Source organism: Chionomys nivalis, chromosome 17 (assembly GCF_950005125.1).
Source record: "Chionomys nivalis chromosome 17, mChiNiv1.1, whole genome shotgun sequence".
Classification (NCBI taxonomy): domain Eukaryota; kingdom Metazoa; phylum Chordata; class Mammalia; order Rodentia; family Cricetidae; genus Chionomys; species Chionomys nivalis.
The window spans coordinates 23,409,374-23,436,943 of NC_080102.1; the positions used below are offsets into that span (position 1 = coordinate 23,409,374).

At 45.1% G+C, this 27,570-nt stretch overlaps 2 protein-coding genes across 7 annotated transcripts in view; one reads left to right on the forward strand and one right to left on the reverse strand.

Moving 5' to 3' along the window:
* The first annotated feature begins 6,241 nt into the window (after positions 1–6,241).
* Positions 6,242–14,846, forward strand: LOC130888837 (gasdermin-D-like). Its single transcript, XM_057792197.1, is given in 11 exon segments — positions 6,242–6,461; positions 7,631–7,817; positions 8,473–8,647; positions 10,376–10,481; positions 11,163–11,210; positions 12,161–12,193; positions 12,196–12,335; positions 12,668–12,809; positions 13,259–13,332; positions 14,563–14,676; positions 14,679–14,846. Coding segments are annotated over 11 exon segments (1,407 nt in total).
* A 5,365-nt stretch (positions 14,847–20,211) lies between these two features.
* Positions 20,212–27,570, reverse strand: part of Cyrib (CYFIP related Rac1 interactor B) — a 123,666-nt gene continuing 116,307 nt past the window's right edge. For all 6 annotated transcript variants that reach the window (XM_057791685.1, XM_057791684.1, XM_057791687.1 and 3 more), the window contains 2 exons: positions 25,910–25,980; positions 20,212–20,939 (listed from right to left, as the gene is read on the reverse strand). In XM_057791685.1, the coding sequence (XP_057647668.1) occupies positions 20,876–20,939; positions 25,910–25,980 (135 nt within the window). In that variant the 3' untranslated portion in view covers positions 20,212–20,875. The remainder of the gene's footprint in view (positions 20,940–25,909; positions 25,981–27,570) is intronic.

The window sequence follows — 27,570 nt, forward strand, 5'->3', positions numbered from 1 at the left end:
GGGAAGGATGAAAACATACAATCTTACAAACCAGCATGTGACAGTAGAAACTGTCATGGAGATAAAATGCTTGAGACATAGATGTGTGGGTGGAAATAAAAATCTTGGCTGTAAATACTCGTGAATTTGCATATATCAACAGGTGTTACAGCACTTTATAGAAAAGATTAAATAAGAGTAATCTGCTTACATCAATTTCTTTAGAGCAAAGAACAAGATTCTCTGGTGACAGGGAACTGCATTTTGAATGATGACTATAAGAAAGCAAGAATTGTCACTGATTGTACAAAAGTCCTCATCTGACCATTTTCAGTTATGTCTCCAACACCAAACCTGACAAAGTTGGGTCAGAGGCCAGCCTTTATCCTTGCATGCTCTCTTGAGCTCCCTACTGACTCTCTTAGGGAGAACTTAAGGAAAGAATGCTTCCTTCCCTGCAGGTCACATTACATAGGAACTCATTTTACAACCAGCCTGAAGGACCCTCTGTAACCACACAGCCTTCTCTCCTTACTCCTTCGGCCCCATCAGCACCTACCAGGTTGAAGTAGGTTTTCGTCCTCTGGAGAGAGCTCAATTGAATGTGACTCCTCTCAGTCCTTGGGTCTTCTGAGTCAAGAACAGCTTGTACAAACTCCAGGACCAAAGCAATGTGATTCTCTTTACTGTGCTTCCTTCGTTTTAAACAAGTTTGAGTCGGTTTTCAATGCAATATTCTGAACATGTAAGCACACACGACCTCTTCTCTCTAGGAACAAAGCTCTGAACACAGAATTAGTGTTCAAATGCACCATCCAAAAGATCAGCACCAGAGAGCAGCTGAAGGTGTACCTTCAAGACTCTCCTGGCCCAGAGAAGGGAGGAGTCTGAGGAAACCAGCTGAACAAGTCTGGTTCCCGATTTTCAGGAAACTACTACTCCCTCACCTTCTGACACATGTGCTGATTGCGACGTGTGGCTACAAGACGAGAAGAGTATGGCTGCACGGACTCTGTGTTAGTTCCTTCACTCATTGCTGTGACCAAATGCCTGACAAAAGCAACTCCATGGAGCAAAGGGTTATTTTCCTATGATCAAGAACAGAACTTAACTTCACTTCCATAGAGGAAAGCAAAACCAACGTTACATTGTAAAATCTTGAAGCTCACTAGAAATCATAGGCAACAATATTGAGATTCAAGTTTCCCTTTGATTAATGGAAGTTTTTTAATATAAATCCTTTTTAGTGCCACCACTGATGAAATGATAATGACTCCCATACAGAGCACACCCTCCAGATACGGAACTTGGAGGAACTGAGCTGAAACTGACCTGGGAGCTATCTCCTGAGGACTCTCTCTCACAACATGTGAAGGTGTTAGTCAAGTCACCAAAGGAGGAAAACATCATTAGCCCCACCCAGCTGTAAAACCTACAATCGTCAATAGTCATCATCATGGCAAGATATATTCAAGGATGCATTAGTTGCATTTATATCTTTGGGACAACTAACAACCTTCTAAATGGACTTAATGTCTTCTCAATAGTAGGGAATTCATGTCTGTTACAATAAACCCAGCCAACTCCCCATGGCTGATGAGGTCATGGACCCTAAAGAGAAACCTACAGCTGCCACTCCCCTAAACCAGCAAGATTCCTAACCACATTCTAAATCCTTATTCTTTCACTCCCAACTGATTGTAGCTCTCGTCCTCCTAAAAGATGCCTCTTTCTTCAGCACAATCTGCATGGTTCTGAATGAGCGTGGTCCCCATGGCCTTGTAGAGTCCCATGCTTAGTCCCCAGGTGATAAACTGGGAAAGATTAGCAGTATGGCCTCGTGGGGTGGGTGTATCATTTTGGAAGAGGTTTGAAGTTTCAAAAGCCTACGCCAGGCCCAATTTCCCTCTCTTTATCTGTTGTCTGTGCGTTCTGATGTAAAACTCTCAGCTATTTGTCTAGCCTCAAGGCTGCCTGCATGCCACCATGTATCCCGCCATGATCATAATGGACTAATCCTCTGAAGCTGTAAGCAAGCCCCAATTACATCCTCTCTTTTATAAGAATTGCCTCGACCATGGTGTCTCTTCACAAGAATAGAATACTGACTAAGACAGGGACAATCATAGAAATCTGCAACTGGTCAAAATGCAGAGAATTATTGACCATGGGAGACCCACCCACAGTTGATATGTCTATAAAATTAGCCCCATACCTGAAGGTCAGGGAACACTGAGGAGAAGCAATGGAAAAATTCTAAGAGCCAAAGAGAAGGAAGGGCTGCTGCAAGATGTGTCTCCAAGATAGGACTGGAAGCTGTACTCATGAAATCTCAAAACTAGACTCACCTGAACAAGACCTACACACTGACAACACAAGTTGGCATTGCAGTGTGGATGGGGAAAAGGCCCTAACCACACATGAAACTCTATAGACAACAGATGGCTGCTGAGAGGACAATCAGTCGTCTACAGGGACAAACCCCTAACAGGTTATCAAATTCCAAGTGGTCAGTCTTAAGCATACATGTATACACACAACACAAAATGAACTCAGCAGACTATATTCATGTATACATATGTGGGAATGTATACAACAATAATGAAAGAAGGGTTCATGAATTTGACAGGGAGTACTGAACATGGAGGAGTTCCAGCAGGAAGAGGGGGTAAACACAATTTTAAAAAAGTACTGACATATAAAAATTCTCAAGAAAATTTAAATGTAAAATCAAAAGAAAAATTTGGGACCTCTACTATGGCTGGCTTTCAGGTAATGGAGGTAACTGAAGGACCCTAGTTTGTTTTCTGTTGCTGTGATAAGTACCGTGAGCAAAGGTAGATTGGGGAGGAAAGGATTTATTTCAGACACATCCCCAGGTCACAGTCCATCTTTGAAGAAAGTCAGAAAGGCTCTCCAGCCAAGAACTTGGATGTAAGAACCACAGAGAAATGCTGATTACTGGCTTGCTCATTCCTGTGTTCAATTGCATTTCTTCTATAGTCCAAGTCCACCTGTGTAAGAATGGTGCCTCCCATAGTCACTGGGCCCTTCCATTTGAATTATCAGTGAAGAGAATTTCTCACAGAAATGGCTGCAGGCCAACCTGATCTTGGTCATCCCCAATTGAGACAGCCCCAGGGACTGGAGCTAAGTAGGACACCAGGGGACCCAAATAGATGAAGTTAAACTGTGGCAGGGTCAGCTGAACTGAAAATGAGAATTGATAAAAGTTTGACAAGATGACTGTCTTCGTTAAGGTTTCCTTTGCTGTGAAGGCACACCATGACCACAGCAACTCTTATAAGGGAGAACATTTAATTGGGGGTAGCTTACAGTTTCAGGGGTTTAGTTCATTATCTTCATGAGAGGACGTGGCAGCTCACAAGCAGACACGGTGCTGGAGAAAGAGCTGAAAGATCTACATCTTGATCCAGAAGCAACAGAAAGAACTCTGACACTAGGTGTAGCTTGAGCATAGTAGAGCTCAAAGCCCACCCCCACAGTGACATACTTCCTCCAACAAGGCCACACCTACTTTAACAAGGCCACACCTCCTAATAGTGCCACTCCCTTTGGTGTCATTTTCTTTCAAACCACCAAAATGAGAACGACTAAAATATTTTAATCGCTTTGCATAAGGTTAAAGAAGGTGGAGTGGTTATGGAATATTGGGCATCAGTGGACTAGCTACTTTTGAAAATAAATTTTTTTTCACATGGGCACAGATAATAAACAAATAAATGCATCTATATACATAAAATGACCACACATGGAAATCACATGAGTACATTTAACAAACCTCTGAGAGAGGCAAAATAGTGACACCCAGATCCCGCAGGCAGCATAGACATTTGTTAAGTAAGAGTGTTCCTGTAGAGGGAAGGTGCATCGGAAAGCCAGTTTGCTCAGTTTTTCTCCCCACCCTACCCCTGCCCACCCCTGCCTGCACCTTTGGCTGTGAGCTGCTTTGCGGAAGTGGAGGAAGCCTGCTGGGGGGCGGGGAGCTTTGAGTCTCAGGTCTTCAGGTGTGGCTCCCAGAGTAAGAAGGGTAAGTGAAAAGGTGTGGCTGAAGGCTCTTTGGCAGACTAGAGGATTAGTTTGTAATTCTGTGAACATAGAATTTAGCTTTTTAAAAAGAGGAGGGAGGAGGGAAGGGGGGAAGAAAAGAAAATGTAACTCGGGTTTGATACAGCTGTGGAGGTGCTATAGGAAATAGTTACAAGTCAGCAAGATCAGGAGTGGGTAGAGACGGACTTGACATTTTAGAAGGGCTGAGAGTTCAGCGCCTGCATTGATCTAGTCTGTCAAAGAGGGACTGGAGGTGGAAGCATTGAGGGTAGAAGAAGCGATGGCTGGTTCCTATGGTTTTCAAGCCAAGAGGAAGGAGTGGGCTAGGTGCCCATATGGAGGGTGAAGGCTAAGCGGGTAGTGTTCACGTGTCCCCTCACCCCACAGCGGATGGGGGAAAACAGGGAGGAGTGGAGAGTTTTTCAATACCCATGAGTCACCGCGTGGATCAGGATGGAGGAAAAGCCATAGGTTGAGATGCTGGGCGTTGCCATCCTGGAGAAGAGAGAACTGGAGCAAGGGGTGTGTGTGACTAGGAAGGCGAGTTGAAGCAGCATTACCTCGCCCAGAAGGAGTTGAACTGTCCAGTTAACCAGAAAGTACTTTTTGGATACAGCAGTGGCAGAACTGGAATCCCTTGGCCCAAGGTCCTAAGGAATCCCACGTGCCCAGAGCTGAATTGCGCAGGCGCAGTGACCTCGGTATCCGGTGGGAGGTCAGACCGGTGGCACCTACCAGTCACTGCTCTGGCTGCCCCAGGTGCGCAGGCTGAGGGCCCTGTCCCACTCCTTAGGTTCTTCCCTGTCCTACTTTCCTGGCCCCTATGGCCTCGGACACCGGTTCAGCCTGCTTTCTCCCTCTGAACCCTGACTTGGGCTGACCCCTGACCCTTAGGCTATGCCTGCTTCTTGGCAGAGTGTCGCCATTGTTCTGCAGTAGGGGTCCAGATTCCACTCTTTCTCTTTCTTCTGGGTCCCAGGAGCATGACGCTGGAGGACCCAGTCGTTTTTGTCTTTCTGAGACCCTGCCGCCACAGAAATATTAAAGATTATCATTTAATACTTTGTGGTAAAGAAATACTAATATCTTGCCAGAAAGTGGTGACGCACACCTTTAACCCCAGCATTCAGGGGGGCAGACGCAGGCTGATTTCCAGATTCAAAGCTAGCCTGCTCTACAAAGTAAATTCCAGGCAAGCCTGGGCTACACAGAGAAACCCTGTCTTGAAAACAAAACACGTAAATTTGGTTGTTGGTTTTTTTTTAATTGAGACATACTTACGCTTAAAATATAACTTCCTCCTATTTTAAAACAAATTCAAACACTTTTCAGAATCCCTAACATAACTGTGGGTGCCTACGCACTGCCCCAAAGAGGAGGTGGACCTGGCACCTCCTGCGGTCACCAGGGATATATGCAATGCTCTCTTCGCTAGCTCCCAGCTGCCCTAGTTCATTTTCTCTTTCCTACCTGCAGCCCAAGGCTCATCCTAAAATCGACACCCAGCACAAATGCTACAAACCGGTGGATCCCGGAGCCCACCACAGGGAGGTGCTGACTTCAACACCAAGTGCAGAGAAAGATGATCAGCTGCCACTGGAGCTCAGAGAGGAAACCGACCCTCCCCCTACATCCTTCCGCACCGGAAGCTGTACAAGCACAGTGAAGGCAAGTAGGATTCCTGCTCCCTTCTCAAGCCAGCCCCTCCCTCTGTTGCCCACACCTGGGTCCCCACTGCCTCTGGGAAAGAAAGTGGGACCAGAATACAAAGAGCTACAGTCTGTGGACCTATGCTAGCTGCTGAAGGTCTTTACGGTTAACTCGGTCCTCACAGAGATGCGTTGGAGGAGGCATTTTCTAAACGTGACTGAACCACCTCATTACAAGGCATAGAGGAATTCTGTAGCATTAAAAAAAAAAAAGTCCTATAACCCAGAAAAGTGAGTTTATGTCCCTGAACTTCTCAGACTCCAGTGGTGTCCACCGGGATAACCTGAAGGGAGTTTGTAGCCAGCCGTGGCTCCTACTCTAAGACCAGAGTTGGAAAGCCAGCTCTAGCGGGGGTGTAACTCAGGCAGCCAGCCTGGGATCAGGCTTCGCTCCTCTGATTCCCGTTGGCAGCTGGCACTGAGCCCCCCCCCCCCACCATAGTCAGCCCTGGATGATAACGTCCCTTGCTTCTCAAGGAGCAATGTCATCCTTGTTCTTGAGGACTACGAAGAACCTGGTGAGAGAGCTGGGCAGGAAGGGCGAGCTGGTGCCTGTGGACAGCCTGAGCAGATCGCCTCGCCTGCGCCCCTTCTGTCTGGTGAGGAAGAAGCACAAGCGTTACTTCTGGCCGTGGGACACGCCCCTCATCCCCACAGACTTCTCCCTCCTGGACATTCTGGAACCTGGCTGCCGCGACCCAGGTATATCCTGTGAGGAGGCTGCTGCAGAGCAGAATGCGAGTCCCAAGGGAGGCCGATGAATGTGCGGAGAAAAATAAACAGGTCTCTACCCTGGTGCCCAAAGACGCCTGGGTGAGGCTGGCAGAAGCGTAGCCCCCATAACCATGTCACTGTGGCCGTATGTATCAGAGAAAGGCTCATTCCCTCCTGCGTTCTTCCCTGAGAAATGAGTCATAGCGAACAATCATTATTTGTTTTTATTCATTTTTTTTAAGTTAGTGTACAAAACAGTGGGTTTAGTTATGGCATTTTCTGTTTAACAGAGTTTTTTCTACATTTATTTACTCTGTGGGGGGTGTCGTGTGGTAGGCATATGTGTCCACAGCACCCGGTGCAGGTCAGAGGGCAACTTGCAGGGGTCCGTTCTCCTTTACCACCACCCAGGTTGTCAGGCTTGTGCCCCAGGCACCCATCATGCCATTCCACACACATATGTTAATTTGTCTGTGTTCGTGAACCTTATTCCCCTCCTCTCGCTGGTTCTCTTCCTCCCAGACTGTGCTTCCATGTCACAGAGGTACCCTTACTCCCACACTCCCCTTCTGCCTTTATATCTCTTCTTATCTACTTCCATGCCATATATGTGTGCACGCCACACACACACACACACACTCGTTTTAGAACAATTATTTCATTTTATTTAAAATTTATTTTATCTGTGTGTGTGTTTGTATCACATGAGTGCGGGTGCCTTCAGAGGCCAAAAGAGGGTGTAGATCCCCCTGGGAACAGCAAATGACTGTGAGCAGGCCAACATGGGTGCTGGGAAACGAATCAGGTCCTCTGGAGTCAAGCATTCTCACTGCCGAGCCATCTCTCCACCCCAACAGACACCCAGTCCGCTATAAAGGCTACCATAGAGTCCAGGCTTCCTATGCCAAAGACCACACTAGCAAATCCACCGTCAATCCTTAAATCCCCCTCGGAAGAACCCATGCTGCTCTTCCTTCCCAACAGACAGATGGGGAAACTGAGGCTCCAAGAGCTCGGTGGCTTCTGCCTGGCACATGCAATGCAGAAGCGCTAGCAGCAATTTTGAGACCCGACTGAGGTCACTGCACCCTGGGCCACCCTGCAACCTGTCTCCTTCCCTGGCCAGTCACCTGTAGCTTGGGCTTCTTTCTCTCCAGAGGTGGATCACAGCAGCCCCATCAACATCTGGGAGAAGGCAGCCAGAGGGCTAACAGGGGCCGTGAGCCTGAGCGCTGGGCTACAGGGCCAGGTGACGGGAAGCAGCAGTTCCACCTGCATCTCTGCCTTGGCAGTACGGACGCTCTGGGTTTCCCCTTGTACCTGGGAGATGCTGCTTGAGGAGAGGTAAGAGCTGGGGAAGGTTCGTTGGCAGATGGCCTCCCAGCCGGGGTCAATGGCACAGGTGTGAGGAAGAAGCCCAGGGTGCTGCCAGCCTGCGGCCTGACAAGCCCTATGGGACAGTAGGCTAGGGTGCAGGAGCCCACCATGGGACTGAGCCCTGGGCCCAGGAGGAGGCTCAGAAGTTTCAGGCCACATACATTCGGGGCCAGGAAAGAAAACAGAACTATAGGTGTGTAAGGCAATAGGGATTATGGGAAACTGGAGACACCTGCTTGAGGCTGGTGGCTATACCATTGCTGCCAGGTTTCCCAGGTTAAGTAATCTGGGTCTTTTCCATCAATTTTAATATTAAACCTCATTTTGGTCTGTGTGGGTTTCTGTAACCTCGAAGAGGACTGTTCTAAGCTTCCCCCAGTTTCCCCCTTTCGGGCCACCCACGCTCACTTTAGACCAGCCGTCCTCTCACCCATTCACCACCCCCCCACACATACAACACACCCTTACCCCCCGCCCGCCCCACCCAAGGCCCGCACATTATTTCCACAAGCTGCTGAGATCGGTGCAAACAGCACCAAGCCTGGAAAGGCCTTAGACTCCCCAGCTGGACAGATAGATACCCCTCACATCTCTGATCTTCACCGCTTCCAACACTTTCCAGGAAACTGCGGTGGCCTAGGCCCTCCTTCCTCCAGGAACTACAGAGCCGGAAGGAGAGGGAGAACCTGTACGTGGTAACAGAGGCTGTGGAGACCCTGCAAGAGGCCGTACTTCAGAGCCGGGGCCAAATGCTAGGAGCCGGGCAGCTGTCCCTCCTACAGCTGGGCAACGTTCAGGTGTGCAATGTACTGGAGTAGGGACATGGCAGGCAGGGAGTTTAGAATACTGAATATCACTGGCCTCAAGAAGGCCTGGAAGCCTTCTTGCCCTGAAGGGGAATGCAGTCCTTGGGGGCTGACATGGACTCAGCTCTGTTTTGCTGAGGTTTCTTCTGCCCTTCCCTCACTATCTCCTCTTTCCTTCTATTTTGAATCCGGGTCTTAGCACACTGTCCAATCTGGACCCAGGTGATCTCTCCTTTCCAGGTACCCTGCTGTTACAGATGCAGCAGCAGCATGGGCATCTCCTCAAGTTATCATGTGGCTGAAGTAGCACACAGTCTCTGGTTTAGTTTGAGTTTTTCCAGATGATCGCCGTATGTGTCCTTCACAGTAGAGGAGTTACACATCTAGTTACAAACTTCTATTCTTAGGTCATTTATTCCAGCCACTCTTGCCGTCACACAGGAAGGCTGGCTTCACACAAGCATTCTAGGTCTCTGGGGCTGTCTCCTGCTTATTAACTGTGGGCAAAGATAGCCCATCCCTCAGCATGTCCACTTTTAAGAAAAACCTCTTTTCCGTGATGGAGTATTGCCTGTTGCCATTCAGGAGGCCTTATCCATTCAGCCGAATGATTCCAGAAGGTATGTCTACTGTGTCAGCTTCTTTATCTGAGGAAAGCAGAGCACAGAGAAGTCCCTTGCTGAGGACCATACTGCCAGTAATTGCTGCGGTCCAAGTTCAAGTGTGATCTGTGTGTTCAACACACATCTGGCAGAGCCAGTTGAACTGCAGACGGCTGGCACTCCACCCGCTCGTTCCCCAGCAGATGTGACAGTCTACTGGCAATGGAGAGAAGATTAACAAATAATATTAACTCAAAAGAAGAAAAGCATTTTTCCCTTACACAAGAGTCCAGACAGGAGCCAAAGAGTCCCAGCGGTAGACTGCAGTCTTCCGGGATCTGGTCTTCCTGTTTTTCAGTTCTGTCGCCCCAGTGTATGGTTCTCAGGTCATGTGTCAACACAGCTACGGTTTCTACCGTTATCACATCCATCCCAGACTACAGAACAGGGGCGAGGGAGCAATGCTCCCCACAGCTTGCACATACCACTCTGTGTTTGTCCTGTCAGCCAAAACCTGGCTCTGTGGCCACATCTTGCTGCAAGGTGGTAGCCTATATCCAGGACAACCACATTGCCTGTTGAAGATGGATGAGTTTTATTACTATGGCTCGTATTCCTGTGGGAATAGGCAGATACGGCTGTGCCAAGGGGACATCACGGAAGTCCAGCTTCCAGGGCCAGTGCCTTCCTCTCTAAGCCTTGGTTTTCATGTGTAAAATGGGAGAAAGGGACTTGGTGGCCATGTGAAGTCTAGACAGACTAGCTATGCCCCAATGCCTGTACCTCGGCATTTTCCAAGTGAATGCCCCAAAGACAGTGTAACATGTTTAAGGGGACAAAACACTTGCGTTTTTGTTGTGTGGCTTCTTAAAACTTTACTAAGCCAGGTGCATTGTTTAAGTCCAGAATGTCTTGGGTTATTTTCTGGAACTATCTTTCATGCAAGCATAGTTTGTGTTCTTGCCTCCACTAGGGGTCTGTCTGGCCACCCACTGCCCACCCTCCAGGAATCTTGGCATCAAGACTCTGATAGTCTTCCCATCTTCCTCCAATACCCATTCTTGAAACTTCTGGAGGCCGAAGAGTTGGTGTCCTTTTCTCCCTGCCTCTCTCACAGGTCCAGGTTCAGAGCCACATGGACACAGAGAAAGTGGTGAGCATCCCACAGGGCAGTATACTGGCTTACAGGGTTCTGCAGCTGGTGTTGGAGGAAGATGGCTGGGGTAAGCCTATTAGTCATCCTGCTCTCTACCCCACCCACCCCCTGCCAGCAGTCAAATACCAGGGAGCAGTGAGGAGCAAAAAGAGGGAAGTCCCAGGGCTCCCCATTGCCTGAGCAGTGTCCTGGTCAGACCACCTAAAAAGACTTGATTTTTGTAGAAGCCTACTGAGGTCAGATGTTAAGGAGGCTTAAACCTAGTCTGGCCCTGCTTGCCTTGGGATGGGGTTGAATTCTATCAGGGAAGAGCCTTGGTTACCTAATTGGAACTAAGCCTCTCTGCATGTATGTAGTCAGATATTGAGACACAGTGGGTCTTGCTGACCCCATCCTTGTCCTAAACCAGAGACACATCTAGAAACTGCCTAGATGGCATCAGCTCTGGGCACTCAATCCAGCCCCTGGATCTCTAGGCTTGGCCTTAGAGTGGGAGAAGAAGGCAAATGGAGACAGCTCCTTTGTCCCCATGGAAGGGAAAAGCATGAGTTTGGAAGCCAAGCATTGTCACTTGTGGCCCTGGCCATGCTCCTGTCACTCTCTAGTAGGGCTTGGGTTGCTTTAGAATGCCATGTGGTAAACCCTGCAGAGTCCCACCCCTGCTGTCCATCTCGGGGAAATGCAACCTCCCTGACCACATCCTGCTTCTTTGGGTTTGTTTGTATTTTCCCTGCTCTGCCACATGCAGCTGTCCTTTACTTCCCTGAAAGAAAGCTCTGCAGGGACACCAGGAGAGGTGAGTGATTCCCATGGTATGGTTCTATGGCCCCTTCCCAGTACTATGTGGTGACTCTAGGTCTCTGTGGATGACTCTACCTGATAAGGTAAAGTGAACCAGAACTGCCAAGAGGAATGAGTGGCAGAATTGCCCCGTTGGAGACTCCTAACTGTCTCAACCCTGGTTCCTTCTCCTGCACATGGAGGATGACATTTTTCTCTCCAGCCTAGAGGATCAGAGCCAGAACCTCAGAGGCTGGGTGTAAACAGACTGCACTTTCATTTCCCTGCCACCCAGACCCGAATCATCACATAGAAACTATATTAACTACAACACTGTTTGATGGATGACTCAAGTATATTTCTAGCTCTTAAATGAACCCATTTCTATTCATCTGTGTATCACAACAAGGCTGGGGCTTACTGGTAAGGTTCTGGCACCTTTCTCCTTCGGCAGCTACATGGCGTCTCACTGACTCCACCTTCTTTCCTCCTCTGTCTCTGCTTGCATTTCCTCCCTTGCTACATTCTGCACTGCCATAAGCCAAAGCAGTTTCTTTATTAACCACTGGTATAAAACATGTTCACAGCATACAGAGGACCTGGGTCACCCAGGTTGACTTCCCACAGTCAGAGAGGCCTAGAAGCCCTGGAAGGGAAAGCTAGGTCAGATTTCGTTCTGAAGCATTGTGAAGGGGCAAGAAATAATAGGAAGGTGGTAAGGTTATAGGAAGGCGGGCTAAGACCTGTGAGTGCCTGGTGTGGGGAGCAAAACAGCCTGCAAATGTCTAGTGAAGGTGCAGAGGAGAAAATGAGCTGAATACACATGGCACATATGTAGTTTTGTGTGAGGGAGCCACACAGGGCCACTCCTGGGACACTGGATCTCCTGGGGAGGCTGGGAGCAAAAGGACCCCTGAACAGGCAACTGTGCACAAGACTAAGTGACTAACCACCTGATTTTTATAGGCATAGCCGTCAGCCCGGACTCAGAGGAGGAGTCCAATTCCAGAGCTTGCAGGACCAAGCGGAAAGCCAGTTGCAGGACCTGGCCACACTGTCCTCAGAGCTACGGAACACATTGCTGGGTGCCCTCCAGGAGCTGCTACAAGACTGCCAGGCACTCCAGGAGCTGGAAGACACGGTGATGGGCTGATGGACCCAAGGGCCAGGCTTGACAAAGGCCCCAGATCCAGGGAGATAGACAGAGAATGGGCAAAAGGGGCAGGAACAGAACGTGGTGACTGACAGGGATTCCTTGGGGCTCTCATGCACACTGCTGGGAATGTGAGGCAGGCCATGTATAGACTGGCATGTCTTAGTGCCAGCTACTACACCAGACACTGAAGCCTAGACTCCCATTGGCCCACAAGTCCAAACCAAGTTCTTATACCCAGAGGCAGGAATGACTTCTTGAATGGGCAGGGACACTGAATGCATGAACAGGGGCCTCTTCTTCACACCCTTGCCCTGCAGTTGGAAGAGACTCTAGACACTGGCTTGCTGACACAGCTGGAAGGCCCTGGGGGCTTTGTCTTAAGCATCCTCCAAGACCCCGTAGGCAACTTGTTGTGCTCAAGAGGCAGGGCTATCCTCTACATTCTTGGAGCCCTAGCAGGTAAGGGGCTCAGGGATCAACAGGGTATCCTAAAGGGTGAACAAGAGTGAGGACCTCATGCCAAAGCTTGGGCAGCTCGGGTATGGGCTTCCTGACCTGAGTTTCTGGCCCTAGGTCTGCACTAATAATAGGAGTAGCCTTGGCCAAGTCTTGCCAGACCCTAGTTCACCACTGTTGCTCAAGGTCAATCAGTGGAACAGCCTGAACACATGAAAACCCTTTGTGTCAGACGTCCATTGGCAGTCCTTGATAGACTGTCCCGGGGTGACAGTTTTTACCTTTTGGACTCTTGGGAAAGATGGCTCCAGTGGTGCCAGAATTAGCAGAGCTTCTCCTCACCTAAGAACCCCCAAGGTGCAGCCCTTCCTCCATCAGAATCCATAGAGTCCACACAATGCAGAGCACCTGGGACCTCTTCTACCTGGTGACCTTCTCTCTATTTCTTGCAGCACTGAGTGAACCCCAGCATTGCCTGTTGGCCCAGTCCATAGAGAGACAAATCCTAGCTGAGGAACTGGAACTGGTGAGAGTCTCAAAGAAGGTGGTGGTGATGGGATTCCCGGAGGTGCAGGGAGAGATGTGGGAAGCAGATGGAGATGTTCTAAAGGAAGATCTGACCTTCATTCTGCAGTTCATTTGTGCAGCCCCTACTCAGAAGGAGCAGGCTCTGGGTCTGGCTTTGCAGCCTCCAACTCTAGACAGCCTCTTGTTGGGGATCCCAATTTCTCCTGCATCCTGAAATGCTCTATACATCCATATCATTTATGTTCTCTGTCAAGTCCAAAAATGTGAGGGGAAAGAGGGTATCCCACCCAACTACTTCCTCCTGTTGATGTTGGATGGCATTAAGATGAGCTCATATAGGCAATTTCTGGTGGAGACAAGTCTTGAAGTCCGTAAGCTAGAGAAGTGGGCGGGCAGCCTGGCAGAAGAGCAATTCTGGGGCATGCTACGGATGCTTTCCTGTACGCAGCAGCAGTCGATGGGAGTGTACACAGGAGTAGAAACAGGGCTGTGTGATCACCAGGACCAAATGCATAACTGCGCAAACCCCAAGGCCACAGCTTGGTTGCGGACAGGGAGCAGAGGCACCTGGTTGCTGCTCGTGGATGGGTGCCATCACCTAAAGCCTAGGTGGTCCCTGAGTTCCTTCTGAGTTTATTGCAGGTGGCGAGCATCTTGGAACACAACTGGAATCAGATGGAGGAAACGACCTGTCCTCTCCCAGCAGGAGTCCTCTGTGCTCTGAAGAGTGAGGATGTGGTCCTCATTATAAGCCTGGTGCAGAGCTGTGGGCTGCAGCTGGAGCAGCCCAGCTGCCAGCTCACCTGGGACCCCACAGTGATGCCTCAGCTCTCTGCTCTCTATGGGTGCCTCTCAGGGCTGCAGATACTAGCTGATCTAAGCCCTGGGTTTTCTACGACAGTGCCTCCAGAGGGAACACTGGTATGTCCCTAGGGACACATCCAACCTGACTCCTGCCAGCCCATGATGTCATTGACCCTCCTGTGGTCACAGCTGATGGCAGGCTTCCACCAGGCCAGGCTCCACCCAGGACTGGTTTCAGGCATCAGAAACACCCATTCAGAACAAGGAAGGCCAGAGCCATTTGGGCTAGCTGCAGAAGAGTGTGACTCTTTACCCTGCTTGGCCACCACTCCCAGCTGTGTAGCTTAGACAGCACAGTCCCCTCTGTGCTCAGGTGAAATCAGTCATGGTAAAAGGAGATTTGTGATAATTCCTCAAGCACAAGATGGCAGTGAGAACTTTCAAAATTATATGTGACATGCTTACAAGAGTGCTGCTACTGTATGGTGCACAGTGAACAAGGCCACACAGAGACGTTATGCAGAGTAACACAGGACTTAGGCTGTTCTGCCTTGCATTTCCTGCAGCTTTCCTAAGCACCCCCCCCCCAGTCCCTGCCACCACAACATGGCTCACACTGGTCAGGCTCCAGCCAACTGCACCTGTTGGAACATGCAACAATTAAAAGAGGAGTCTTCAACAAAAGAAAAAAGAAAAATTAAAAAGTAACTGGACCCTTCCCTGATAGACCAGGCTCTTTCTAGTCTTAATTGTGCAAATGGCTGGGTCTCTCTCAGCATCTCCCTAGATGTGGGTTTCTTCTGTGATACACTGTTTCTGGTAAAACCTCCATTTGTGTGTGTGTAAGAGAGAAAGAGAGAGACTTATAGATCTGGAGGATGAAACCCAGGGAAATCACAGATCAAAGTAGGAAGGGGCTAGAACTATAGTGCCTCCTTTACCTGGACTATCCACCTGTCCTTTCTGCTTGCCTCCTGCTTCTCCCTGGGCCCTCTCATGTCCCTTCTAACCTATTTTCCACTTCCACTTATCCTTCCAGGCATTCGGGCTGAAAGCTGTTTATTGTCCACTTTGTCCCTCCCTGCCAGTGTACTGAGGAAGACTACCGCTACCACCTTCAAATCACATCCTAAACTTGCTCATTTCTCACACACCGGTTGCCAAGTTGCCATGAGTTTTTGCCTTGATACTATCAACTGCTTAACTGGCCCCTGCTTGTTTCCTTAATCTCTTCTTGGGATAGCTGGAATAAAGTCTTTCAAATAGATACCATTTTCTTCCTCTGAGCCTTCTGAAGCCCTAGGGGCAGTCAGTCTCAAATGGCCTCAAAGGCTTTTTGTTCTGCTCCATTCATTTGGCTGCACCTCCCTCTCTCCCCTCAGCTTTAGACCCACTGCTCCTCTGTTCTCTGCTGTTGGGGCTGCCTTCCCCAGGTTCCTTCACCGCTGAGGTTCTCTTCTTCCTGTTTTGGCTCACAAGATACCTTCTTTAATGAGCCCCATCCCTGTTAACTCTAAGTTGCAAACTGCCCTCTCAATCGTCTTGAGCTTTCCCACAGCTCTTCACATCTTCCATAATATAGTAACATAGACCCTAATGAACTGATGTCAAAGCTCTGGGAAGACTGCAGTGCAGACCAGTTCTTAGGAAATGGAGGAAGTAGGTATTGAGCAAGACTTACACATCACTTTAACTGTGCTGGATAACAGTTTTCCAGAAGCTGGTAACAGGAAGACACAGCATTCTGGGAGATGAATAACCCCTGGGCTGGCACCTGTCAAGAAAACTGATCGAACAGCTCTGCTTCTCTAGAAGGGACTAGAGGGTGGGGTTATCTCAGATTAGAGCACTTTATTTAAAGGTCTCAGAATCCTCAACTGGACTATGCAGATAGCTCTGTGATTAAGAGCACTGGCAGCTCTTGCAGAGAACCTGGGTCCAATTCCCAGCACCCACATGGTGGCTCTCAATTGTTTGTAACTGCAGTTTTATAGGATCTGATGCCCTCATCTGGGAGTACTGCACACACATGGTACATTTCCAGGCAGGCAAAACATTCAGATACAACACCACTTCTTCACAGTTACAGTGACTTGACTTTCAGGTGTGAAGACTTGCACCTTGGTATGGTGTGCGCCTCAGGAGGCTGTGTAACAGAAATACTAACTACTGTAGCACCAACTCATGAGATACTCATGAACACCATGCTACTTACGGCCAAGGATATGACAGCTTCAGCAACTACATGGTGGCTCACAACCATCTGTAATGAGGTCTGGCGCCCTCTTCTGGCCTGCAGACATACACACAGACAGAACATTGTATACATATTAAATATTAAAAACAAAAAACACAAAAAGCTATACTATTTCTCCTACACAATGGGTAAATCTTTAGCACTTCTTAGAAAACAGTTTCAAGATACTGGCACTTTGTGTAAATAGACAACCAGAAGAGATACGGACAATATATGCCAATATGTGCTATCTTGAGACTTCCTCAGTTCAACCTAGAATGCCCTGCCTATACATGGAGGAAACTCATTATTATCATCATCCTAGTACACAGGCTGTGGCTACCTATTCACTAAAGATGGTCTGTCAATATTCTCCCTGAAATCACCAGGGCTTGCCATTTAAAAGCATTTGCAGGGACTGGGCAAGTAGCTCAGTGGTACTTACTTGGCCTGCGAATGATCCTGAACTCCACACCCCAAGAACTGTAAAATGTTAAATTTTTAAAAATTGTTTTTTTTAGAGATTTGGAAGAAGAGCTTACCGGTGACAAGCACATACTGCTCTTAAAGAGGACCTATGCTGGGCAGTTAGTTCATAACTACATATAACTCCAGTTCTAGGGGATCCAATGCCATCTTTAGGCTTCCTCAGGCACCCACACTTGTGTATACATATGCACAAAGACACATAATTAAAAATCTTTAAAAATAGTTTCCGTCTCAGGCCAATGACCTGCTATTCAGAAAACTGCTATCATGCAGAATATTTCCATCTAGCCATTACAAGATCTACCATCGGTTTACTCAAATTATACAGATCTAGCACCTTCACTAAGCACTGAGAACCAGTTGTGTTCTCTATAATGGAAAACCTACATTAATTACCTCACAGCATACCAGGAGTATACTGTAAAGCTACGATGGTCAAAATACTAACACTGACATTTGCCTGCAAATGTCCGAGGCATTGACCAGCTGGCTTATTGAGGCCCTCTCTAAAGACATACCAGTGTTTTCTGTTTGGGGACAGAATATTTAAGTGAAGTCACACCAAGTTAAGGAAGCTGAATATACTCAAGCTCACTGACTAAACTTTGTTTTAACTTATCACAGTATTAATGCCTTGCTGACAGGACATGAGACATCCTGGTGGTATGGGGGATCAGTCAATTATCCCTCTCCACTGATGAGGAAGAGAGCTCCTGCAGTGCTGGCGCTTGGGGTCAGGGCTCTGAATCCACTTGCCTTCCATTCTTACTTAGTTGATGGGCTAGTCCTTTAAGAATTTTTGGCATGGCAGTTACTACAATCTCAAAAGGAACCAGAATGGCATTTCAAACTCAAAAAGTATTTCAACTCAAAAACTTAAATTTGAGCACAACAGATGCCAGTTATCCTTGTAAGTCTAAAATATCTGCAGTAACCTTAAGAGATCCAGAATGCTAAATCTAAATCTTTCAACAGAGGTTGAAAATGCCACACATCTGACAAGCACTGAAGAAAAAGATAATGAAGAGAGCTATGGGTGTGCATTGGTAGAAGAGATGACATCATAGCTTCCCCTACTGTTTCAAACCAGACACACATGGGTCAAAACCAGGCTGAGGCATTTGCTGATAGAAACATACTTTAGAAAACCACAAGGGGCAAAAAGGTGGCCAGCTTCAGGGTTAGATTTACCACCAGCAGAGCAGGGCCAACCTCTGTCCAATGGACAAGCAGACCCTTTGCTTGGTCTGTGCTATGCCCAGCCCCAGAATCCTTGACCCCGAAGGAAGTTTCCTGAGCAGTACATGCCAACACCACCAGAGGCAGCTCCTCCGTCACACGTGTGTGTGTGTCCCCATTATTCGAGGCTCTTCCTTCTAACCAAAGCATGGACTGGCAAATTCTGTATGGGGCCAGTACATACTTTAACCTCTGATAGCCATGTGATCTTTGCCACAATTCTGCTGCTACAATGAGCAAAACAGCCATAAATAATATACATATATATACAAATGAAGAGGCTATGTTCAATAAAATTTTATTTATGAACACTGGAGTTTGAATTTCATATACTTTCTCATGCTACAAAATATTTTTTCAACTTTTAAAAAAACATTTGTTATCCTTTATTCCGCCAACCTTTTAAAAATCATTCTTAATTCACAGGCTGTATAGGTACAGAAGAAGGTGGATTGGTCCAGAGCCTGGGCTACTGACCCCTAGGCTAAAGTTAAGTTTTTTTTAGCCCACTTAATCTTCAACATGCAGGGCGTGAACCATGTTACCTGGAAAGGCCACAGCAGTATCACTACATTTATTTCATTTATTTGTACTCATTCACTCCATTCAAGCACTAACTTGGTAGCTATCCATGTTTAGGTACTGTCCAAGATCCTTCCTTGGGACACTGGAGGAATATGACATGGCTCTTCTCTCACGTTCTCAGTCTTCATAGTATCTCAATACTGTAATTTCTCAAGAGTAAAAAGATCCCAAAGCATGAAGTACTAGGGTTATTTTTGTGATACAGTTGTATTCAGTGCTTTCGTTGACTGTAACAAATTACCACAAACTTAGGTGGCTTACAATAGAAATTTATTTTTTCACCATGATAGAGATAGAAGTCTGAAATAAAAGCAGCCAACAGGGTTGGGTTCCTCCTGGAGGCTCTGATGAAAACTGTTCCATCTTCTAGCTTCTGTAGCTCAGAATTTCAAGGCATGATGTCTGTTCGCCTTTGCCTCTCTCCTCCCAGGATTTCCACTGTGTCTTGTTTCCCCTTCTTTTCTCTTACAAGGGCTTGTCAATGGAGTTAGGGTCTACCTTAATGTAGGCTGACGTCATCCATAGGTCCTTACATTTACCTGAAAATGCCCTTCTTCCAAATAAAGCCATATGTCCAGGTTCCAGACAGACATTACCTGTTGCAAAGTGCACTATTAAACCCATTATAATACTGTTAAAGGACTCCTAGAAAACATGGCCAGGATCATCCAAGCGATTTTCAGGAGGAAGTAATCGAAGCTGACTTCTAAAAGATGAAAGCTGGTGTTGGTTAGACAGTCATGAAGAAGAAAAGGAGATCAGATTCAGGTTGTGCCAGACCAGAGTCACGAAGCAACACCACATGGAACAATCTGTAAACAGCAAGTAGTTACGCTTGGCTGGAGAACAGGTACGAAGAGGGACAGGAGTGAGCCGGAAGCCAGAGAAGTCAACAGGAACTTTACCACCAAGTGCTGTGTGCTCTGACGGAGACCCCAAGGGAAGCCTGTGATCCTCTTCCATGGTCAACCACTTTAACTGTACCACATCTCACATCACCTTGTCAGAAAGCCCTGACAGGACAATCAGACAACCTTCTGGCAGCCTCTCTCTCAAGCACGATAGATTTGACAACTCAGGTGTTAGGGTTTTAAACTGAAACCCACAGTAGCTTTCTAGCACTAGTGAGATGGAGTCTTTCGTTTCCTCTGGGAAGTATTCTTATTGCTCACTGTCCTCCAATGCCAAGGCTCATCCTGCTTCTGAAACACCCTGTGCTTCCTGCTGCTGCCCTTCCACTCCTGAAACTGAGAGCTGAGAAAGTGTGGTTTTCCTTCTACAACTACACTCACACAAGATTGAATCAAAACAGAAGTCAAGTTAATGACACAATCACTGGTCATCTTATATACAACAGTTTTAAAAGCAGTTAAAGTTATGTACATAGGCAAAAGTAAAGAAAGATACAACTGAAAAAGACATAGCTATCCCCTGAAAGAAAGAAAAATTATGTAATGTGTCTATGCATTCCACAGAAATATATACAGGGAGAACTTCCAGAAATCTCAGTAAATCAAGCCACACTTAGAAAAAGGAAGCTGATTTTTATTTTATCAACAGCCATTCTTAAACATGAACATGCATACGTAATGTTCTACGCACACATCACAGTTTTTAACGTTAGTTAATAAAGGTTAAACACACAACATACATCCTTACAAAAAAAAAAGTCAAAATGCAAACTTAAAACTTTCAACAAAAGTCTTACTAATTTAAAAAAGGTTTGTGTTGGGTACCATTTGTACAACACAGTTAATTTAAACATTTTGGCTGAACATGAAAAAGCGGCAGTAGAAAATAAATTCATGAGGGTTTTAAATAGCAGAATAGGCAGTTTTGCCATGCAGGAGAAGCAATATTAAATATTAGTTTTCAAAAAAAATCCACATTTAAAAATATTTAGTTCAAGTCACAGAACTTTTCTCAGTAGAGACCTCAATGCAATGCATAATTAGCTGCCTTAGATGGCCTGTTTTGAAAGGACAAAATCCCTTTCAAAGTATAACTTTACTGATTTTGGCACAGAAAAGAAGTCTTAAGAACAAGAACATGATTAAAAAAGTGGGAAGAGGAACAGAGGAAAGAAACCGAAGCAAGAGTGAGGAGATTTAATGGCAATCACTAGAGACTGCATTCTCAGTCACTGAAGAAGACTGCTCCATCTGCAGCAGGGCTCGCTCCACAGCTCTCACTGCAGCATGGACCTAATCTGCTTGGAGGTAGTCTCATCGTTCAAATGTTTCGTTGTGTACCTATGAGAAACAGTGATCAGTGTTAGGGCATGGATATCGGGATGGGCTTTGTAACATGGCAAGACGAGCAGCTAGACAATCAATCTCACAAACTCACACCTTAGGAAGACAATTTGAATCCTGATCAGCCTCGCTCTGCTTCTCTCCCCCACCCAATACGCAGCCTGTTGCTGGTCACTTAGCTATAAGCACCTCGCTGAAATGATGAGCTGAAGTAAACTTCTGAAGTAAACAATGAGCTACCGCTCATGGATAAAATTACAGCTCCATCCCAGGTATTGGCAATTATGGCCCCTGAACCAAACGCATTCCACCACCTATTTTTGCATGGCATGTGAGTTAAGTACATATACTTTTTTTAGATTTTGGATCACTGAGATAGAAAAATAAATGAACAAAACATAGGCAACACTCGGTGTTTACATATAAAATTGAAATTTTACTGTTCACACATGAAAGGAGGAACAGTCATAACCAAATACATTGAACACATGTATGAAATTGTCAAATAAAAACACTTTAAAAAGTTGCACTGGGCCGGGTGGTGGTGGTGCACCCTTTAATTCCAGCACTCGGGAGGCAGAGGCAGGCGGATCTACAAAAGCTAGTTCCAGGACAGGAACCAAAAAAGCTACGGAGAAACCCTGTCTCGGGAAAAAAAAAAAAAAAAAAAAGTTGCACTGGAAAATACCAAGTTAATTAATGCATGTATTATCTGAGGTTACCTTCTTGAACAGTGGAAGATTTAAGTAGCTACTCTAGAAAACAGCCTTCAAAGTCTAAAATATTTACTCACACTCCGGCACCCTTACAGTTTTACTCTACATTGTATAAAAACAGTGCCCTGGCAAGCAGTGGTGGCGCACACCTTTAATCCCAGCACTCAGGAGGCAGAGGCATGTCTCTGTGAGTTTGAGGCCAGGGTGGTCTACAGAGTAAGTTCCTGCACAACTAGGGGTACACAGAGAAACCCTGTCTTGAAAAACCAAAAGTGCCCTAAAATATCTACATTCTCTAAGTACTTTATTTCCTGGTAAGTGCATTTTGAACAAGTATGCAAATCCAAAATAATAATCAACTAAAAAAATGAATAAAATTAAAATACTCCCAAGAGTAGCTATTTTAAGATTAAACACCAGATCCTTATAAATAATACACCACCAGTCAGCAAGTCTACAAAGTCTTCCAGGAGTTACTATCTGAGGAAAACCAGAAGGCTTACAGAAGGCTTGGGAGCAGAGCATAAGAAAAGGCTGCAATGGGCCGGGCGGTGGTGGCGCACGCCTTTAATCCCAGCACTCGGGAGGCAGAGGCACGCGGATCTCTGGGAGTTCGAGGCCAGCCTGGTCTACAAGAGCTAGTTCCGGGACAGGCACCAAAGCTACAGAGAAACCCTGTCTCGAAAAACCAAAAAAAAAAAAGGAAAAAGAAAAGGCTACAAGTGGGAAACAGCTCAGGAGGGCATAGGAAAGAAACCCGAGTGCAGGATCTGGAGGTCAAGGCAGCAAACGCCTTTAAGGAGTGACGTGATGCTGAGTGAGTGCTGGAGGAGCTACAGGATGTTCACCTGAGGAGTAAAGGAGACGTCTAGAATTTGGACCTGATTAGCAGCATCAGACACACAAGTTTGCAATGCTTCAGGGAAGAATGAATGTATTCAGAAGATAATTCAGACAGGTTGATTTGGCTTATAAGCATTTCACATAATTTTCAAAGACTAGATCACTTTAAGTAGGTATATAATCTATGTTAAAGAAATGTAAACAACTGTTAAGTTTGCTCCAAACACTCTTTAAAAGTGAAGATGCTATTTAATTCTTTGTTAAAGGTGAAGGGACTGACGTGTTTCTCACACATCCGCTATGAACTACACTCAGCAGTCACCTTCCAAACTGTTCTCATGACAAGACACTGGAGTGCCCCATACATGATGGGTGGTCAGAAGGAAGGCTATGAGGCTGGAAAGAAAAATCCACAGAGCAGTGGTTCTCACCTTTCTAACATTATGGCCCTTAAATATGATTCCTTATGTGTGGTAACCCCAACCATAAAACTATCTTCATTGCTACTTTATAACTGTAATCTTGCCAGTGTTATGAATATAAATATTTTTGGAGATAGAGGTTTGCCAAAGGGGTCACGATCCACAGCTTGAGAATTGTTCCCATGGAAGAATATTTAGTGGAATGGTAGTAATAGGACAAAGATTTCACTGTTTTACTTTATTTAAATCGACAAAGCATATATGGCCACACATCACCCACTTGCTATGAAGAAGTAGATGCCATCCATCTACATGGCTTTTTCCCTGCTTCTTTACTAAAAATAGCGAAAGAACAGGAATAGTTAAGTCTATACCATATAATAGTTAGCAATGTATACATTCCCTGGAACTGTGTCTGAGGGATGTGGTTGTGCTCCTGGCAGACCAGGTATTCTTACCCACCCTGGAAGTTCAGGCCAGAGGTGCTACATCACCATTCTTTTTTTTTTGGATTTTTCAAGACAGGGTTTCTCCGTAGTTTTTGGTTCCTGTCCTGGAACTAGCTCTTGTAGACCAGGCTGGCCTCGAACTCACAGAGATCCACCTGCCTCTGCCTCCCAAGTGCTGGGATTAAAGGCGTGCGCCACCACTGCCCGGCTACATCACCATTCTTAATTACAAATTCAACAGCACTGATTATGTAGAGAAAAGCATACGAGATATATGGATTTATTTTCATTTGCACAAAAAGTCCAAGTCCTACTTTAAGTGCACATAGCTTCTCAACTAGAAAACAATGGCTGGCTACCTTTACCCTCAAGTTCAGTAAAGAAGCAAGTAGTATTATAGCACTAAACCTGAATTTACAACTCTAGCTCTCTCTCATGACTAAAAAGATCTGGTTCCAGTTCTCAAAAAAAAAAAAAAAAAAAAAAACAAAAAACCTAATATACACATGATTCATTGCTTTCTCTTTTTGCATACTATAAGTTAGAGGCACTATATATTTTAAAATATATGCACAATTATAATTCTACTCAAAATCTTTTTATTAATTTTGCAGAAAGTTTTTGTTTGTTTTGGTTGCTATGAGAAAGCGTAGTTTCAGCAGTGTTTTAAGAAGTATTCGCTAGGGTATTTATTTAAAATGAGAGAACTCGAGTCTCAACTCAGACCCAAGTTGAGATCTGAGGAAAGGGACTCTAGGGGAGGGTCCTGGAACTCTGTATGTTTTACAATCATTTACTCTGAAGCATACTCAAGTTCAGCACATAGTGAACCAAAGACTGGAGTATCATAAAGCACATCCAATTTGAAGAATAAAACTCTGTATCATTTCTGGTTTCTCAGAACCTGGACCACTTGCATAGTTCATGTGATAAAAATGCAGATGCAGCAAGTACCCATAACCCCATACCACCCACAGCTCTGGTGAGAAGGCTCACAGTCAAGATCCTACTAGAAATATGTGGTGACATGAAATGACACAATCCCCTTCTATGAAGCATCTAAGGACAATGACTCGTATATAAACCCTCAGATTAAAAACAAACAAACAAAAACACTGAGAGTCAGACACAGAACTTTGTTCACTATGAACAAATCAGTTCTCAAGTTTTCTTTACAACTTAAACTAGTAGGACACTTTGCTGTCCTCAGCACTGAGTCCTGCATATACTCCACTTCAGTCTTGTTGTACTCTGAGAAGAAGGAAAAGGGGCTGCGCTAATCGCCACCCATGAGTTCTAAAAGCAACAACACACTGTGGTACCTAGCTAACCTTTTAGCATGCTTCCTTTAAGGTAACAAAACAAGCACTAAAACCCTCAGCATTCTCTACCTCTATGTTTGTTTTTGTTTTGTGAGGCGGCTCTCACTAAGTAAACTAGGCTGGCCTCTGGGATCTATTTATTCCTAAGTTTTAACAATACGTTTCATACAGATTTCCTGACACCAGCTAACTGAAGCAACGGACAGACCCTTTAGGAAAAACAGATAGAAGATAAAAAAATCAAGCTGAATGAGACACACACTATACAGAGAGGAAGTAAAGAGGCCCCATGTCCTACATAGCTAAAATTAAAATGTAGTTTGTGATACAAAACTATGAAAAAAAATTCTTAACACCATGTGTGTAGCCTGATAGTATACAGATGTAATTAAACTAGATTTTAATTAAACTAAAATTTTCATTCTAATATTCATTTAAAGCTCTCCTGTATTCAGGCAGAAACTGCTTATAGGCACTTTCCATAATAAAGACATATAAAGGTTTCCCTCAGCCAAAATGAGTTGATATTTGCTTTCTGATATAAACATCACTACACAAATATTTCTGATTTCATACTATTTTTTGCCTAAGCCTCACACCCTAAAGTATAGAAAATTAGTTTCTAGGTTGTGAAATGTTTACGTTCATTCTGTGCACTAAAATGTCCAGCACAGAAACTTCAGTAACTAAATCAACAATGATTCCTCAGAACAAAGATACCAAGGTACCATAGACACAGAAATGCCACTAAGCTACTTAAGAGAAAAGGAACTCTCATAGAACTTTATATTGCTGTATCAACAGGCTAACAATTATATATATATTCAGTTTTTCGAGACAGGGTTTAACAATTATATTGAGCTATGACCTCTACATGCATAAGAAAAAGCCAACTAGAAAGTTACAAGCACATGGTAAGATCACACGTTTTTTCTTTAAATTTCCCCATGTTTGTAAATCAGCATACATTAAAGTTAGAAGAAGCAATCCTGCTTCAAAGGGGCAAACAGCAGAGCAAAATTTTGAGCCAAGAAATAAAGCTGGTTTCTCATTTGTCTACTACACACAGCCCTCATTATACAATACTGTACCACTATTCAGAAGCAACATTACCAATAAGCAAAACTTCCAGCTTAAACATTATTGACATATCTTTAGATGATATTCAAACATTTAACACACAATTTTCTGTCATGCTTCAGTACATATACATACCTGAGAGCATTGAGAAGACCTTCTACACTATTAGGAGGTTGGTCCTTAAGAACTTTGATACAACCTTTCATCTGAGGAGAAAAGAAAAAGTAAATATCTGTTTCTTAATATAACACTCATTAAAAAAAAATACCTATAGAAACGTATAACCAAAGACTGCATGTTTGTTTCCTGGCCACCCAGATCCGAATAATCACATAGAAACTACATTAGTTACATCATTGTTTGACTGATGACGCTGGCTAGCTCTTTAATCTGAAATTAACCCATTTTATATTTTACCATGAGGCTCATGGTTTGTTACCTCTTGCTTCTTGGGCAGCTACATGACGTCTCCCTGACTCCACCTTCTTTCTCTCTATATCTCTGTTCGAATTTCCCACCTGGCTTTACTCTGCTAAGCTATTGGCTGAAACAGTTTCTTTATTAATCAATGATAATAAAACACATTCATAGCATACAGAGGGGAATCCCACATGAGAACTGAAGAGACCATGTACTATAAATGCCGAATTATTCACTCTTGGTGGTGGGAGCAATAGCAAATGCTTTTATTTTCAGTCTCTCAGTGAGGCAAAGCTTTCTGAAAATGCAATCAGTCAAAATGAAGTTCCACACAGACTGATGAACTAAGGGAGGACAGCCTGAAAAGGACACTACACAGTAATTGCAAGAAAAGGTAGCCTGTGACAAGCTGAGGACAAACAGGAATCCTGTAGCACTGAGAAGGGAGCTAGAGAATCCAGATGATTCAGGTAGGACTAACTGACAGGCAATCAGCAGGGACTTCTACAGGCTACTCATAGGGAGACAAACTCAATAAAGATGATAGGTATTTCAAGATCAGCCTGGTTGTCCTGAAAAGCATGGCCACAAAGACTGGAAAGAAGAGATGTGGGTTTAGCCTCATTCTACCACTTCCTAGCAATCCTACTACTTAATCTCCTACAGTGAAGCTGCTCGAGTGAAGGGGAAATTCTAGAACAATGTTCACAGGCACACGAGAACAATGTAAAATCTGGGACATAGTTACCACACAAGTAGCTAATGCTAACTCACTTTTCTTTATGTAAAACAGATGCATATAAAAACTAGCAATTCATAATTCAAATCTAAAGTGCCAAGAGCTTGAAGTAGTAATAAAAGGGGGACTATCAGATAATCCCCACCAAACCTAGTTAGAATGCTGATGCTCAAGAGTGACCAGAAAAACTACAGGTAGAGAAATGAGAAAAACATTTCATTTTTAATAGGAACTTCCAAGCAGATACGGAAAGCAGAAACCAGATAAACTATGATGATTGGGAAAAAGAAAGAAAAACACAGAATCTTCCAGTTTTCTTAAAAAGGTATCAATGCTGATTTTTAATATATACTCCAAAATAAACCTTATCTTTGGTTATTGGCCAGAGGATATGATTAGAAAATATATGTAATTACTAGAGATATGACAAAAAATAGTAAAAATTATCATTCAGTCACCTATCAGTAACATTATCATTCAATCATCTAACATTCCTGCATATTAACTAGCAACCAGAAATACAGGACAGTGGAGAAGAAGGAATTCCAACTGTATTACAAACTATGGTTGGAGACTGTCAGTCCAGCCTGCAACTCTTTAAATAAAACCTTATTTCCATGCATGAAAACAGTTCTCA